Source organism: Pseudopodoces humilis, chromosome 1 (genome assembly GCF_049639895.1).
Source record: "Pseudopodoces humilis isolate 2021_Gansu_Grassland_sample_001 chromosome 1, ASM4963989v1, whole genome shotgun sequence".
NCBI classification, from domain to species: domain Eukaryota; kingdom Metazoa; phylum Chordata; class Aves; order Passeriformes; family Paridae; genus Pseudopodoces; species Pseudopodoces humilis.
This window is the reverse complement of record NC_142200.1, coordinates 49,100,892-49,118,955: the sequence shown is the minus strand read 5'-3', so window position 1 is coordinate 49,118,955 and position 18,064 is coordinate 49,100,892. Positions and strand designations below refer to the sequence as shown.

The following is an 18,064-nucleotide window of genomic DNA, read 5'->3' as shown; positions in this document are numbered from 1 at the left end:
GTGAAGAATTAACTAAACATTTGTTTGACATTTTAAAGGAGCTGGGGCATATTTATGCTTCCTACTTACAGGGTGGAAAGCATGTGACACGCAGAACAAGGCCCTAGAGCTGTTTGTTCAAATAATGCTGGAAGGCACAGTAAATGAAGTTACAGGAATAAACTTGTAATGTACTTCTGGGCCTGGTTTATTTTCCTCAACTGGAGAACATTTTTTAGGCCATGCTTCAGTTTCTCCATTGATAAAAATGTAAAGGATGTTTTCCAGTGTCCTTTCCAATATACCATTCAAATGCCAGTAAAAATACCAAATTTAATACAAATTAGATTGCGCTGTGCCACTCCCTCCATCATCTCCTGTGATGTTTTCCCTGGGTGTTAGGCAGCAACCCTCAGTTCTTTCCTTTTTTTTCTCTTGGCTTGCTTACAACTTCTAAAATAGTTAGAGGGCAGCGTTGGGCTCCATGGGTTTGTTGGCATAGCTGTGTCAGCTTGGATTTTGAACTGCCCTCTCCCAGCCAAGGCTGCTGGGCTGGCAGCGCAGTCGGGGCACAGTTCTGTTGGCAGAGGCACGTACATTTGGGGGTGGCATTCTCTCCTCTTTTGTGTTAACTGCCTGCATTGCCTTTGAAGCAAGTAGTGTATTTCTAGTCTGCTTCTAGTCATGTGTATGCTACAGATAAAGAAAATGCTGCACTGACATCAACTAAAATATTTATGTTTGTGTGTGGTCACAATAAAGTGGGGAGTTTTTTTCCTTTAGCTGAGTCGCGCTTTGGGAAGCAGGCAATGATGAAACGCAGTGATGAATATGGCCCAAATAATTTTGAGTTGTTTATCATAGCTAATGCATATCAAAGTTGGCATGTGTAGGTTATAAATAGGATGTTTCTGTCTGTTTGATTTTCTGGAGAATTTTTTCCTCAATTTCACATTCATCGCTGAGAACCAGGATGACCTGAATTTTTACTGTCCAGTATGATAGATACTATGAAGCTTCTGCTAAGGGCTCTGTGTGTTGACAGTGAGAGGTCTTCTCATCTGACATGCCAGCAGTAAAGAAGGTTAGTGGGGCACTGGAAAGCTGCTTTTTTACCCAGCTGCATTCCCAGTCGGATACTAGGCTCTTTCCATGATGTTCATAGATGGTGTAATCACATTTATCTGTGTATTAAACAAAAATGGGTCCTGAAATCAGTCCAGACTATTACCAAAGAAAAAAGTATGTCCATGTTTGGTTTTTGCTCCAGTGGATTGCCCCTCAGTCACAACTCTGGTAATCCATGACCAGGAATATTTTGAACTGCTATTTGTTGCTACTTGCACATGAAGAATTGCTTCAGTTTACAGAGGTGTGACCTCATCATGCTCTTGAAGTTGCAGTTTCTGAAAAACAGAAGAGATTTTCCTATTGGAAGTTGAAACATGACACGTATGACTTATTTTTAGCTCTGCAAGAATACTTGAGGTTTTAGGAAAAGAGGATTTGCCCCATTCAGCAGATTCTTATGAAGCTCCAGGTCAATAGGTTGGAAAGATGTGTGCATTGATTTGAATCATTTTGAGGCTACTGGTTTGACAGAAAAAGTGTTATTTTAATGTTTATTTTACTTTAGTTTGCAAACTTAAGTGTCTTTTTCTTTGTTTTCTGTTCATTTCCCACAGAAACGTTCCAGAGGTCAAGTGCTGTTTGACAAAGTGTGCGAGCATCTGAACCTTTTGGAAAAAGACTACTTTGGGCTAACATACAGAGATACAGAAAACCAAAAGGTAACACACAAAACTGCAGGTGGCCTCTGGCCTGTGAACGTCAGAAGTCCCTGAGATGCTCCCCAGACAGCTGCAAACAATCCAGAAGCTGGTTTTATCTTCCTTGCCAAGTTCCATAGACACAGTTTGAGCAATTGTTTTTTGTGACTCTACTTCTCAAGAGCATCTCTTGTGTTTCCCTGGGTTCCCTCTCTTTCAGCTATTTATGACATGAAAGATATTAATCACATAGCTGGTGCTCTTTCTAGTATGATTTATTCCTTTACTGTCATAAATGAAAGTCAGATTTACACTCATAGATACACGGCAAAACATATAATACTAAAATATGGCTTAATAATAGTGGTTGGGACACAGATAGGCAGGAGATGACTGACTGCTAACTGCTAAGATAAGGGAAGGCTCTAAGCCTTGACTTTATCTTAGCATTATTGTTGATTTGACTAGAGACATTAGTCTTCAGAAGCAGCTGGTCACAGTAGTGAATCACATTCTGCTGTCCTGCATTCCAGCTTCAGTATGAAACAAGCTGTGTATTGCAAGTGTCAAAGATGATCTAACGTGCAGGTGATACGTGCATACATTGTTTGGGGCATGGTATGGTGAAAGAGAGCGTATCAAAGGGTAATTTAAAATACGTTGTGTTATTTTGACATTTTAAGATAAATATTTTGACAGAAACCAATACAAACTTCTTAGCAATGTGTGCAGTAGTTCAGCAGAGCTCACCAGCTGAAGGGACTTTGTGCTTTGCATGGCCTGAAAGGTCTTCCCTGATGGAGCTGGAGCTGCTACTACTTTTTTAGCTGTTTATGTCTTGTGGGAACAACAGCTGTTTTCTAGGCTTCCTTTTGTTTCAAATATATATGATATGAAAGAAATCAGTCTTTTTGTTTCTTTTTTTCCCCCCTGTCTTCACAGACTTTTTTGTTTCTAATTCCAAAAGTCACTTAAGCAGCTTGGTCCATGCCAGTGCAAGATATTGCCTTAGCATGTGCTTAGTTTTGAGAAAAGCTAGGCAGAAGTCTATGCATTTTCAGATAGGTATACTTTCCTTCGGGAAAAAGAAGCATGGGTTCATTATTAACATGTGATTTATAAGCACTAAACATTTATAGGTCACCTGTTATTTTACAGAGCTAAACAGTTAAAAGAACTACTGCCTGCTACCACTTTTATTGATCAATAACATGCATATTTTTAACGTCAAAGTACTTAGCAATTCACCTCCATCCTCTGGCGCATAACTTCCAGGCAGACAACGTACATGCCCATACCCCATGTCATCTTTGTAAACAGAAATCCTAATGCGTCTTTAATTTCTCGGTGCATAGTGTGCTTTTGTGCTCAGCAATAGCTGGAGATCTTCAGGCTCATGTTTTGCACCACAGAGCAGGTTTGGACAGCTGCAAAGTGGTTGTTTTTGTTGGGGAGTGATTGTTGTGTTCAGCTTGTTCGATATCTCTTTAGTGTTTTATTGTCTCTCTGATACCTTTGTTTATCTTCCTTTGGAGAAAGTGGAACTTTCCTGGGGAAAGCGAACTTTTTGTTCTGGACTGTGACGCATTTTAAATATTAACTTGATTCTCTTAGAGGTCAAGACAGCAGAGTCACTCAGGGCCCCAAGCTGCCATGTGCCTCCTCTGGAGGAATTTCATCTGCTCCTTGGCATCCATGGAGTACTAACACATCACTGGGATAATTCACCTCCTCAGCAGGGGTTTTATCTTGAGTAGTCAGTGGGCTCTGCATGGTGTGGGTGCGGGCAGAGGTGCTGTGGTTCTGCCTCTGGTTTTCCCTGGAAAGCCCCTCATGCCCATGCTGCATTGCAAACAGGGTAGTGCCGTACTCTGCACTTGCTTATCCCCTAGCAAGTCTTCTCAGTCTTTCCAGGATTGGAGGAAAAAAATCCATCAAAACCACCTTTTTATAACAAGCCTGTAGAACTTTAGTTTTCCTGGAAGATGCTCCGTGAAGATATCTCTGTGGGTTCATTTTACCAATTCCTATTTTTTATTCTTTTATTTCAAATCATTCAGGCCCTCAAAGTCTGTGAAGGTTAACAAAAATCCTGTTTCTGCCCAGGGCCACATTTGAAAATTAGTCTTAGCCCTGTCTACTGCTACTCCAAGGAGAAAGGTGTGGCAGAGCTTCCTGTGTTCTAGCTTTGACTCATAGTACTGTTTTAAAAATAGTATTTGTTGTGTTTTCTAATACAAATTGAAAAGAGGAAACATTTTCTTTGCAGAATTGGTTGGACCCTGCCAAGGAAATCAAGAAGCAGATCCGAAGTAAGTTTGTTATCATTGCCTCCTTCTACATGTCTCCCCATGGGGACAGTGTATTTCACAGTCATCTTTTGTATCCTGTCCCAAGTCTTTAGCAAAGGAATTATGTACATCCTTTAGATTTTTTTACGCCACTATGATGGTGAGGCATTTCTGATGCTCGTAGCGCATGAACTTGCATTGCTGAAAACAACTTGACATTTGCAGAGATGCAAAATCCTGAAGTTTGACATTAAGCAATGTAACCTTAGGGAGTAGGCCACGTATATTAATTATTACTTGCATTACTGATATTTATATCATATCCAAAAACACTGCCCCATACTGAAATAATTCACTGATACAAAATAGTACTCCATCTAAATACCTTTCCTTTCTTCATTTTAGAATATTGATCTTTGCTCCTAAAATGACCATTCAGTCAATTTTCTGATTCACATGAATCTTTTTAAAAGCTCAGTTGTTATAATTAGGTGTCTGTTATATTAGAAATAAAAAAAATCTCTCAAAGGAAAACCTTTTTGAGACTGCTGGGCTCAAAAGTTGACTTGTGTTTTTTTTACTTCCCCTCACTTTTAAAAAGGACAGAATTTTGTGTGTATGACTTCTGTGGGCAGCAAAGCCTCAGTAACTTTTTTTTTTTGCACATTTTGTAGGTGACCTCTTCTAGAATTTGTGCTTCCAAAAACAAATGTATCTGGTAGTTCACATTTGTTGGGTCGGGCCTGGCAAACAAATTCTTTCCCCTCCAAGATTAAAAGGGTTAATTTACACTGGTAGGAAAATTTCCCCACTTACTATGAGCAACTTCCCCTTTTCTCCAGTATTATTTTCTATACAAGTAAGTGATCTGCATAACAAAGTAATGAACATTTGCCTTTTTTAAATCTAATGAAGGGATGGATCTGGAGAGGAAGGTGCTTTAGACCACAATGAGTCAGGTTACACAGATGGCCAATGAAAGCAAAGCAGTTCAGCTCCCCACCACATATTTGAAATGCATTTCATATGTACCCAAGCCATGAAATAGACAATGAAGGGTTGTGACAGCAGGAGATTAACGAAGGCAGAAGAGTCTCATCCTGGACTTGAGGCAGTGGACAGTTGTATTTGCAGAAAATGACAGTAATAATTTGCTTTCTCTGTACAATTCATCCCAGAAGTTTGGAACAGGCCAACAGTAGAAAAGTAGTGCTGTTACCCATAATGCTTTCCAAAACATATATAAATATAAATAAATATATAAATACAAACAAACAAACAAACAAACAAATAAATAAATAAATAAATAAATATAGTCCTGCTAGACGCTGGTTGAGTTGTACAACACACAGGACACACTGCTGGGACTTCATCCCAGTGGCTGAGAAAGGCCCTTGGTTCACACCCCATTAGCTATAACTCACTGACTTGCACTTGTACTGTTAGGTTTTATTCCAAAAAAATTCAGGTAAAGACTGCTTACTCCTCTGTCTTAACCATCTGTGCTATTATGATAGGCTTGATCATAATAATAATCATAATAATAAATGATAATAATAAATAATAAATGATCATAATAGCTTTGATTTATTTTTTTGTGCCAAGGAATAGATTTGCAGGCCATAGTCCCTTCCACCTGTTGTGGAACCAGGTGTCACCTCTGGCTAAGCATTACCACCTTGGGGCTGGTCTGCTCTCTGGTGGGATCATGCCCCATCCTCATTGCCAGCCAAATCTTCCTTTATTTTATGGCCCAAGAAAATGGAGAAGTTCCTAGACTCAAGGACTCCAAAAGTCATGCCAAGAGCTGAAGTCCTGGTGGTGAACATCAAAACTCTTCTTGCACATTCATGGAATCATAGAATTAATTGGATTGGATGGGACCTTAAAGATCACTGAATTTCAACTCCTGCCATGGGCAGGGACACTTCCCACTCAAGCAGATTGCTCAAAGACCCATCCAGCCTGGCCTTGAATATCTGAGATTAGATGTGTGTATGACCAAAGTGGATGGGGCCTCCCATGGGATAAAATTTCCTTGTTGCTTGTAAGAACAATGTGGTTTGGGGTTTTGTTATTGCTTTTCATTTGTATTCAAGTCATGTGTTAGTGTAACCTAACCCTTTTTTCAGAATAACTTCCAGATTTACATACCATGTTCAACTCCTTTTTTAAATCTTAATATTATTTTTTAACAACATTTAAAGCTAACACTCCAGAAATAATTTTGCTAAATCTGGAGATACAAACCAGTATTCATCCTGTGGGTCAACTAACTTTAGTGAAATAATTAAATAAGAATTCCCCAGTGCTGACTTTTGCAGTCATACTCTCTGTTTGTCCTTGCAGTTTTCTCTGCACAATAATTTATGTCTGCTGAAGAAAGGAGCTATGTGCTGAGGCAGCACTCTGAGAGGATGCTGTGAGCTGATTTGGGCAGCTAGACCTCGGCACATCACCCTGCTCCAGAGCCAGCTTGTACTCTGGCTTGTGGTGTTTCCAGTGCCTCGGTGTTCTGGGTTATTGTTTTTTAAAGCTTGTACAGGCTGTGTGGTGCTTACTTTCCATAAACTTTGTTCTCAGACTGAGGGTTTTTTTAGTATTAGTAATAAATTACTGCACACTCAGAGTCCTCATTTTAGTGGTAGTCCTACTAAATAAGAAAAGAGCTGTAAAATCTGATTTAATGCAGTATCTTCAGTACAACGTGTGAGAAAAATATTCTAAAGCCCGTTCTCGTTAATTGCTTGTCTGGGATATTTTTTTAAGTCTGCTGGTGATTGAATAGCATGAGCATCTCTGTTTGCACTTCCAGTATACTTTCAGTCAACCTGTGTTCTTTTCCAGGTGGTGCTTGGCAGTTTGCATTTAATGTGAAATTCTACCCTCCAGACCCTGCCCAGCTATCTGAAGACATTACCAGGTGTTTTAAACATTAAATACCTTTTTAAAAGTGGATTAAAAGCTGTTCCTGGTAGTATTTACACTCTAATTATCCAAGAAAATAAATGCTTTTATTCTGTTGTCTTTCATATGAGCTTATGGAAAATATGCAATGCTTTGGCAGAAAAGACAGTGTGAACAGTGTCTATCTCCTGTGTTATGAACTATTTTATGTAGTTTAAGCCTAAACCCCAGCTTTTTCAATATGTATATTCCTTAGAATATAGAATATATTCCTTGGAGATGATTTTAATTTTCACAAAGACACCAAATCCCCATTTTTTCCAGCAGTACCAAGTTACTACTGTAAGTAAAATTATGACTGTGAAAGGAAAGAAGTGAGATAATGTTGTGGTTTCATGACCATACTGAATGCAAAACAGAGCACTGTACCAGCTACTTAAAAAAAAAGAATGAACTCTTTCCCAGCTGAAATCGACATTCTCATAGATGAGAATAAGCATGCATGTAAATTTTGTATATCATTCGACAAAGTAAGCAATCAATGTGCATGGAATAGCGAATATGGTGGTAATGAATAGCTGCTCCCTGCTCTCCAAGTCACTCAGCTTTGCACTCTATACCTCTGCTCTCTGGTTTTGTATTCATATTGCAACCACAACAAAAAAAAACAAAATAAAAACCTCACCTGATTTCCTCCTTGGAAGGAGGCACAAAAGCTTTGAGCCATGATGAGATATTATGCCATCAGCAAACTGTTCCCCAGCCTGTTGCAACATTTGCAACCTTTGAATATTTTTAACCTACATTGCTTTATGAACTATGCGTTGCTTTTAAGGTAGCATGAAGCCTTTGGCCTAGATCAGGGTCCCCTGTGGTAGGTACTGTGCGGAAGGAGAGTGTGCCAAGAGTTCACAACTGAGCAGTGGACTTCCAAAGGAAAGGATTGCCTTATTCCTCTTTGGACTCTTAAATTTCCCCTGGGACCTCTGCCTTTGCCACCAAACCAATGCTCTTCACCTGTATTTCTGTTTTCATCTAGTTGGTGAAACCTTGCGCTGCATATTTCTGTGGTTTTAATAGCATTTATTGTTTAAATGTATTTTTGAGACAGCACAACATATTGCAAAAGAGACAGCTTATTTTTTTGAATGGCTTGGAGATCAGCTATTCTTAAATGAACAGTGTGTGAGGGTTTTAATTATTTTTTTCTCCTTAAAGAGTTATCAGGTAGATCTATATTTAAGTGACTTATGATAGAAATCTAGTATGTTTAATGGGTATTTTTTCATCTAGATCACTAAACAAAGTAATAACCTATTTTATTAAGAGATCTCCATGCTGCTGTATAAAGATAAATTAGGTGTTCCTACTGATAAATCAGACAAAAGCTTGGTGTTTTGGGGTTTTTTTTACAAAATTATAATTGTCCTTGTAAATGGCTGAAAATCTCAGGGTTTGGCCGTCTGCAAATTCCTGTTGGAACCCAGGTCTCTTTCCAGTGCTCGGGCGGTGCTTCTTTGGGGGCAGTGGTGGAGGGGCCTTGTCTGAGCTGCTTTGGTGCTCTCTTGCAGGTACTACCTCTGCTTGCAGCTGAGAGATGACATCGTTTCGGGTCGGCTGCCCTGCTCGTTCGTCACGCTGGCCCTGCTGGGCTCCTACACCGTGCAGTCGGAGCTTGGTGACTACGACCCAGACGAGTACGGCAGCGACTACATCAGCGAATTCCGCTTTGCGCCAAACCACACTAAAGAGCTGGAGGACAAAGTGATCGAGCTGCACAAGAGCCACAGGTAAGCAGAGGGCATCAGTGTGAGCTCTAGCTTCTGGTACCATCTTGGTGCATCAGGAGATGTTAAATTCTGAAGTGGTGTACTTAATTGGCAAGACTCCTCTGTTTGTCTTTGGATAGAGAAGAGCTTTGCAGCATGTGAGTTAACAGGGTCTGCTCTAGAGCTGTGGCTCTGGTAGGTACCTAAGGGGTATGGCTGTAGTTCTGAAAATGTTTTCCAGCTGCTGGATTTTCTTTTGGATTCTGTTTCCTTAACATTTATGCTAGAACTGGTTACTTTTCCACAGGGGAATGACACCTGCAGAAGCTGAGATGCATTTCTTGGAGAATGCCAAAAAACTATCCATGTATGGAGTAGATCTCCATCATGCCAAGGTATGTAGTTTAGTTCTTTCACTGGGCATATGTCTCCTGTGGCATAGTACATGGATCTGCATGGAATCCCTGATTTATTTTTTCTTGTATTTTTGAGACACAAATTTTGTGGGATGGATTATGTGTCAACATGAGGAAAGGTGACTCATGAAGTAAGTGTAAATATATCCTGTAACCATAACATAACTTATCCTGTAGATCCAAAGAAGTTGCACATCAACTTTCACGTTGATTTAACAGTGCTATCCTTGAGGAAAATACTGAATAGATGGTGATGAGGGAGGATTTTAGAAGCTGTCCAGAGAGTGGTCAAGTTTCATTTAATTCAGCTACATTTTCCAGTTTAATAAGGCCAACCATGCTATCTTAGCTGGATAGCAGATCATTTCTATGTTGCAAAGGACTTTCAAGCAATTATTTAGCTGATGACCTAATCAGGTTGATGATAATTGGGAGACAGCAGCTTGTTTCTCTCCTGAAGTGTGGTTGTTGCAGTTGACAGGGAGGGCAGTAATTCTCCTGGAAACATTCTTCCATGTTCAAGTATTTTCTCTAATCATCAGCAGGCTAAGTTATGAATAAAACATGCTCATTCTTACTGTGGCTTGGGAGAACCACCTATTAGCCTTGTGTTGGTTGTCTGATTTTTGGTTTTAAATTTTCTTTTCAAATAAATAATTACTGTTGTTTTCTTTACTCTTCAGAGTAAGACTAACGGATTTTAACATTTTTGAGGTTAGCAAGCATCCTTGGCAAATGAATATGGAAACAAAGAATTCTGCCCTGTGGAGAAAACCATTTTCTGTAAAGGTCAAATTATTGTGAGCCTGTTTTTTTGCTGCAGCAGATCCTTTCAAGAATTAAGATAAATTTGCAGCTTGGATCTTGAAAGAGCCTGCAACCGTGTCCCTGGGGCATTTTGTAGGAGCTGTGTATGTGTGTTAGAGAATTCAAGGCAGTCTTTTGTGTTCTGTTAATTGCCTTCACTGAAAATGAAGAATCTGTATACAGCTCAATGGGCAACATCCACCAGGAGGGGATGCCACTGCCTTCCCTGTATCCTGCAGATACGCACACTGTCTTGAGGGATATTTGGAGCAGAGAGAAATGGATTGGCAAATGTCACTTGATAGTTTTTTTTCTGATGCAAAGAAAACCAAAAACCAGCTACTAAATGGATTACTGTTTTAAGTAAGTTACAAGCTTTGTTACTGAAAATTTTACATAACATAGCATTAAGGCCTAAGTATTTTTTCAGAATACTGGAGAACAGCTGTGAAGTTTAAGATGGGTTATTATAAGATAACCATTTTATTTATTCTTTCCTGAAAAAGTATTAGTATCCTGGTTTTCTCTTCTTTTTTTTTCATATCGAAAGACTCGGAACAAGAGAAGTTAGTAGAAAAGCCAATCTCTCTTCAAACTAATGCTCTTTATTTTAAAAAGCTGAGGTGATAACCAAGGTGTGTCTGTCTGTGAGTTAGGAAACTTGACAGTCATCTTGAAAATTGAGCTGAAGGTGGGAAAAGTGGACTCTGCGTGAGAAGTCATGTTTAGTTTTAATTAGGTCTTCCAGAGAGATCTGAAGGTGTCAGGCTAGGGGACAAGTATCTGTGTGCATGCCTTTTGGAAGTCGTGCCCTGGCAAATGTCTCTACATAAATGTCAATTCATTAAGGCTGTGCCAATATCCTCAGTGTTGGACAGATGTTGGACTCAACAGCTCGCATTAAAACTAGTTCTCAGTTATCCAGTGCAAAGCTGTGATGAAAAATATGTTCAAATAGATCTGTCCTCTGGGCTGTCACCATTATGAGGAAGTCCCCCCATCCATATGCAGATCTACAGGGATGTGCCTCAGACATTACAGCTAACAGGTTTCTGCCCTATGTAACCACATGGCTCCTGAAAAAAGCCAAATTATTTTATTCAGGTTTCATTTTACACTAGTAGTATTACATTGGAAAACATTCTCTGACACCAACAAGTAACAGAAGTCTTGAATAAACTTAGATCTGCAGCAAAGGTGTAGATAAGGGAAGAAGGCATTGCAACAAGTTTTTGAGAAAGGGTATCAAAAAAAGAAACCCCTTGCACCTGCAGGTATGTGCCATGTATGAACACACTTGCATTTCAGGCATTCACCAGGCAGTGTGATTACTGCAGTAAGACCTTGTTTTCTAGGCTGTATTCATTGTATTTGGACATTGTTCTTTGCTTAGGAAAGTGAAACAGAAGTACACTGAAAAAATTTGCTTTGTTTTTTCTGTAGTGCCTGATGGTAATACCACACAAGAGCTGTATTTGGAAAAAAAATTATATTTAAGAGGTGATACCATCGTTGTTGGAACATATGTCCTCTATTGAAGTGCTTTGTAATACTGAAATGACTTCATGGCACTATTTCTACGTTGTGATATCAAAACTTTTTTTTTTTTTTTTAATTTCAAGCTGCACCGTAGCTGTTTTTTTCATGACTGACCATATATACCATTGTGCTGGTCTTGAAATGTAATCAGATTTTCACCGAGTGCCTAAAAGATAGCTGGCTGGGAAAACCAGAGGAAAATGATGAATTCATTTCGTGAATATCATAGGGTGACATCTTCATAGCATCTGCGATCAGGCTTTTTTGACTTTAGGTTATTTAAAAACAATTTTTGAAAAATGCAATTACTTTGAAGTGGATTCTTCTTTACTAAATCAGTACTAGTGCTTAGCTAAACGAAGATACAGTGATAGAAGATAATAAAAATTTGTTTTAGACTATTTGAAGACTTCTAAAGGAAAAAAAACCTGTATTTCTTACTTTAAAAACCATATATTTATGCGTATGTTCTGATAAGACTGTGGACAAATCTTCTGTAGTGCTAATGTGTCTGAGCTACAGCCTCCTGTCAAACGTAGGTTGTGCACAGGCACAGTCGCACACTTTTAGAAAAGAACTTTTACTGGTCCAAATGCCCAACTTTATGCCCACTGGCCATTTCAAAGTGGAAATACTGGCAAAGGCATAAGAACATTAAATAAACCAACAAGCCTACTAAAGCCAAGATGAGCAAACTACAGAAGGAAAATCTAAGGATCCACAAGGCTTAGTCATGGAGATAAGTGATATGAGGAGAAGTAAATTTGTATGCTGTCATACTTATTTTCAATCTGGTATTTATGCTAATAAACCTTTTTTTATTATGCTAATGAAACTTTGCTATATGATTGATATCTTTATTTTAATGACATCTAAAATTTCCCTCCTCCTTTTGGAGTCTTTGTAAAATATAAGGAAACACTGGAAACCCTCAGTTTTCTTCGCCCTTCCCAACCTTACTATTATTTGCATGAATGCATTCAGTGAGTAGGGTAGTGCTCAGAAATCAGGTCACTACAGCTGATGCATTAAAAAGACATAGATCAGATAGAAACACGGGATACGGGAATCTGTAGTACTGTAGCATGCAAGGATAGAAATACTTAACAAAGTGCACTTCTTGCTATTCCAGGATTCTGAAGGAGTGGAAATCATGCTAGGAGTCTGTGCAAGTGGACTCTTAATATATCGAGACAGGCTCAGAATAAATAGATTTGCCTGGCCAAAGGTTTTGAAAATTTCCTACAAGAGAAACAACTTCTACATCAAAATCCGACCAGGGGAGGTAAGGACGTCCTGATTCTCTTAAGTGGATGAACTTCTTGAAAAAACATGAGTTTTTACTGATTTGTTCATTTGTTTTGTCTTACATGCTTTTAACATTCCTCTCCATTTATATTTCCTAATTTTAATTTATGCTGATTTTCTTAGAAAAGATTCATTATATACTTTCTTTAAATTACAGGTAAAAAACAACTTTGGTACTTTTCTGTTTACATCCATGAACTGATGTAAGGAACAAATATGGCCATCGGCACATAATAAGCTCACCCATATTATGAATACTTTGGGCATTTAAGTAGCATAGTGCTTATTTGTGGAGAGCTTGCTATCCTCCTTCATGTTGTACGTGAAACTGGCATTTATCTCACCCAGTAAGAGATGTAGACAGGCCATGCCAAACCCTATAAACATATCAGACCAGTGTATTTAGAGCACTTTGGGTAGCTGCACACATTAGCCCTCCCAAGCCCACCGGAGCTCCTGTTCCGGCTCTGGAGAAGGGGATGTGAAACCTCGTACAGCGAGTGCCCTCTCGTGGCTCAGCTGGATGTGAAAAAAATACCGACCTCACGGCCCGGGCATGCGCTCACCCAGAAATCATGGATATCATGGAATGGTTTGGGTTGGAAGGGATCTTGATGACCATCTAGTTCCAACCCCTCTGCCGTGGGAAGGGATGCCATCCGCTAGACTCGGTTGTTCAAAGCTCCATCCAACCTGGCCTGTAAGATGATAACTCTTAAAGAACTCAGGATCACAGGCGAAGGAGGATTTCCATTTTAAGTGCCAGTACATTAACTGGCCAGTGATAGATGAATACCCCGTATCCATTTAGAGTGTGGAGCTGTATAGCAGGACAGAAATCACTTAAATAAGGACTGGCCTTTCTCCCTTAATGCAGCCAATGTCTATGGGACTGACTTCATAACTGACCTGGGAAACCTGTGGGGGTTCCCCACCCCAGAGCCTGAGCCATTTTTAGAGTCCTAAACTGAAATCCTCAAACCTACATCTCCTGCCCCTTTGCAGACAGAGTTTTAGTAAATGAGTTTCCAGCCTTGAGTTTGATTTTAAAAGCCCAGACAAATAGCCACTGTCATTCCTAGTGCCCTCACTGTCATTCCTGAAGCTCTCCACCACTGCTACCCTGTTGAGGTCTGCTGTTCTTGGGACACAGTATCCTGTGACCAGGTCATTGTTCTGTGTGCAAAATAATCAATGCAGCCTCTGTCCAAATTACATTTGATGATAATGTGATTTACTGTCCCACATAATCTTTATTATTTTGTTGTTTCCTGCCTTATTTCCCTGTCAGCTCCTGTAGGGATCCAGACTTCCTTACAAGTGGCCTTCTGTCTACCTTCCCTCCATCACAGAAACTCTGTTTTCTGCTCAGCTGTCTGCATGTGGCCATCAAAATGTTACAGCAGATACAGCTGGCACAGCCTCTCCATCTGGAATATATAAATTTGCAGCACAATCTAAAGAGGTCTCTTCATATCTCTGGACAACTCTTGTCAATTACCTGTCTTGCCTCCTCCTCCTCAGATGAATTGGCTCTAACCACTGTGATTTACTAATGGTAGTACTTTCTCTGTAAATATCCTTAATCTAAGGCTGTGTGAGACCAAATCAGTCCCTGAGGACTGCTGCTCACCTCCAGCTATTACCAGCCTTCCCACTGTAGTTTAAACTGGTGAAAATGAATCAACGGGGTTAAAATAAATCAACAGGGTTAAAACACTTGAATGGTGTTCTCTCAGAAGTCTCCCAAATCTTAACTGATCTCTTTGTATGGGGTATAAAAAACATCACTGTCACCATAAGAAATCTCTTGCTCATTACCAATATTTCCCCCCAAGAAGTGATCCTCAAATGCTGCCACAGATTATCATTCACAGTTTCTTTCCCAGAATACTTTCTGTAGAATATGTACATGTGTGTTATATACATGAGCATATACGTTCGCCCTTGCAATGAAGTGATACAGACGGAGGAAGTGAAGATGAACCTGTGTACACTGTCTAAAAATAGATGCACAGCACCAAAAACATACTTATTCTTTTTTCCTACCTAGTTTGAGCAGTTTGAAAGCACTATTGGGTTTAAGTTGCCAAATCATCGTGCTGCAAAGCGCTTATGGAAAGTGTGTGTTGAACACCATACATTTTTCAGGTATGTGGATTTCTTTTCCTAAAGGTGTGATATAAAACGCAAAGAAAAATATCAATTCTGTCAGCAGAGACAAAACCCTTCAAATCAAATTGTCTTTTTGATCATGAGGTACCTCTGAGCAGATGAAGATTATTGCTTTTTCAAAATTTGAGATGTTGCACCCAAATTATTCATGCTATTTCAGATGGATACTGCTTAAAATCACCATATGGTTCTAATTAATCATTTTGCTTTATCTGTGCAACGATATTATCAGCTGCTATAATTAAAGAGATGAAGGACTCTGCTGCACTACTGCATAGAAGCTTGCATAGGGAAAACAACTTATATGGAAGATTGCTGGGGGATGTGGTTAAGAGTTTAAAAAGAAGAATATTTATATTTAATTATATATGAAAGTACAGACAGTAGTAGGCCATGGTTTTTTTTGGTCACCCAGAATACCCAACCCACAGCTGTAATTTTTGGATTACTAAGGAGTTTTGCAGCTATTTTTTTGACTTCTAAGAACTGAGAAAAGTTTAGGATAGTGAAATAAGTGCTGTAATTAGTTTGTGCTAAGATAGTCATTAAATAGGTACTTAACAAGGAAAACCCAAAAGGGTGATATTTTCACTAGTTTAAAAGGGTGTTCAGTGTTTAAGAACCTCCTCTGGGGAATATTTGGGAGTACTGAAGAATTTCCCTCCTTTCTTAAAACCATTGGTTCAGGCTGTCTGTACATTCATATGAAATGCAGTCTTAGCAGCAAAAGATCTAAAGAGAAATGAAGTATGCATTTTTTGGGGTATTTTCTGATTTTTAATGAAAGATCAGTGTCTGAAGCATAGAGTCCATAGCAGGAGAATGGCTTCTTCAGCCAGATACCATGCCCAAAATACAGAGGGGGGGAGAGCTCAAACCTGAAAAATGTCTACACCTCTGTGAATGAATACTGCCTGTCATTCACTGGAAATCAATTCTGGCCCTGTCCTCAGCATAACATCACCATGTTAAATTTGAAGAGCTACATCTGCATTCCAGCCCAGTGGGGGCCTCTGGTACAAGGAACACCTTATTTTTACTTTTGGTAATCAGAAAATAGTAAATCTGATTTTCAAGCATGAAGGAGCTGAGTGATTCTTGCCCATTTCAAAGAACTCAGATCTTCAAATGCTTTAGCTAAGTGGTTTTGTCATGCTGTATGAGAGGCATCCTTTGATTCCCTTTTAGCCACAGGCCGGTGAGGCGCAGGTTACGATGGAGAGTGATACCCAGCAGTCATCTTCTCTCCTGTGCAGAAACAGTGGACTGATTTTGGAGGAGGGGGAATAACATGTGCACTGCTTGGTGTGTTTTAGGCTCCTGCTGCCAGAAGCACCTCCAAAGAAGTTCCTCACATTGGGCTCCAAGTTTCGCTACAGCGGCCGGACACAGGCCCAGACGAGAAGAGCCAGTGCCCTCATCGACCGTCCTGCACCTTACTTTGAGCGCTCCTCTAGTAAACGTTACACCATGTCTCGCAGCTTAGATGGGGGTAAGGTCCTCTCAACTGACCTTGTCAGAAGTTATCATCACAGTGGTCACTGCTTTAGGTTAGGTGTAGAGCTCACCATCTCCTCTCCTTGAGATGTGGCTGAGTGGAGGCTGCGAGTACCTGCATGTGCACTGCAGGGGTAGAGGAGGATGCAGAGAAATTCCATGCTAAATGTACTGCCAGTGTTCTTACAAAGTGTTTGGCTGGAGGATGTTCTTTGGAGCCCACTCTTCTTTGGAGCCTCTGTCCTTGGCCTCATATCTGCTTCCCTGCTTTGGGGAAGGATGGGATGGACCTGCCTGCCCAAGAAAGTCAGGCTTCAACACTTTTTCAGGGTTTGCACGTGTGACTGTTTGGGTTTTGGTTGAATCTGAGATTTTCTCCTGTGTAGGTTTTTCACTTAAGTTTGTTACAATCCATAAATTATTAATTATATCCTTTGAGTAATAACACTTGATTCCAATTACCTCACCTTACCCAATTCCTGCTCCAATGAGCACTGAGACCTTTTTCATACATTATTTTTGAAGGTATGAAATGGAGAGTGATATACATAGGTTAATACTACATCCTTCCTCTCTTTTTCCTTGGTTCATGGAGGTCACAGTTCTGCTGCTGACTTTGGTTAAATCAGTGTGTAGTTCAGTGTCGGCTCCCATCAGCTATTACTGTTGTCAGCTGTTGAGTAAAAAGAGGTTGTAGTGTTGTAGTTTATTTTTGTAGAAAAAAAGAGACTGAGGCTAAACTCAGATTCATTACAGATTAAAAAAAAGGTTAATTATCTTGCAGAATATCACAAATTGCAATGAGTATAATTTGTGGTGGGAATTGGGAGAAGATTTGATTTAAAAGTACAAGTGACAAGCCTTTTTCTCTCCCTCTAAAGGTGCTGTTTGTCATTAATTATTTTGGAATCTTCTAATTCTGATGTGCTTCTTGCTCGTTACCAAGCAACTGGTGACCTGATTGCTGTGCATGTGTTTCAAAGCAGAAATTATCCTTCTGCATTATTTTGTTTGTAACATCTAAACAAGATGTCTCCCTCTACTCCCTTTGCTTTCTCCTGCCTCCTAAATTTAATCCCAAGAGATAAGATACCTGAAACCCTTTATACAGCATTTGTTAGACTCTGCAAGGTTTTTATGATGTTAATTTGCCCAAGTGAAAATGGGGGAAAGAGGTTTTTTAAATCAATGCTTATGATCTCTTCACTAGCGTTGTTACTATAATGCAGATGTGTCTGTAACATTCTGCATTGTGCTTACATTGTGACCCAGACTCTATCATTTGTTACAGATGTGAGTTTAGAAATTTGAATAATCCTATTGGGTTTAGAAATTAGTTACCCAATAGTCAAGAGCAAGGTCTGGGAATGTCTTAAAGTTTTGACTACATTCTATCTGTAAAGGTACTGTTTCTTTCAAAATAACTTTAATACTTAAATCTGATTAATTATTGAGCACTTGCATCTTAAAATATTCTGGTTGGGTGCACTGAACTGAATGTCATCACTTTGCAGAATTTTTTAGGATAATGAGCTCACCTAACTGGCAGACTTTAGTACTCAGTAATACAAGGATCACATTTCTTTTTTCTCAGGTATTATGCCTGT

At 39.5% G+C, this 18,064-nt stretch overlaps 1 protein-coding gene across 26 annotated transcripts in view; it reads left to right on the top strand.

The window, feature by feature from the left end:
* Window positions 1-18,064, top strand: part of EPB41L3 (erythrocyte membrane protein band 4.1 like 3) — a 109,085-nt gene that overhangs the window by 66,854 nt on the left and 24,167 nt on the right. For all 26 annotated transcript variants that reach the window (XM_088060304.1, XM_014256885.2, XM_088060415.1 and 23 more), the window contains exons 4-11: window positions 1,665-1,769; window positions 4,018-4,060; window positions 6,887-6,962; window positions 8,518-8,736; window positions 9,023-9,110; window positions 12,610-12,762; window positions 14,839-14,936; window positions 16,277-16,452. In XM_088060304.1, coding sequence (XP_087916430.1) covers window positions 1,665-1,769; window positions 4,018-4,060; window positions 6,887-6,962; window positions 8,518-8,736; window positions 9,023-9,110; window positions 12,610-12,762; window positions 14,839-14,936; window positions 16,277-16,452 — 958 coding nt within the window. The remainder of the gene's footprint in view (window positions 1-1,664; window positions 1,770-4,017; window positions 4,061-6,886; window positions 6,963-8,517; window positions 8,737-9,022; window positions 9,111-12,609; window positions 12,763-14,838; window positions 14,937-16,276; window positions 16,453-18,064) is intronic.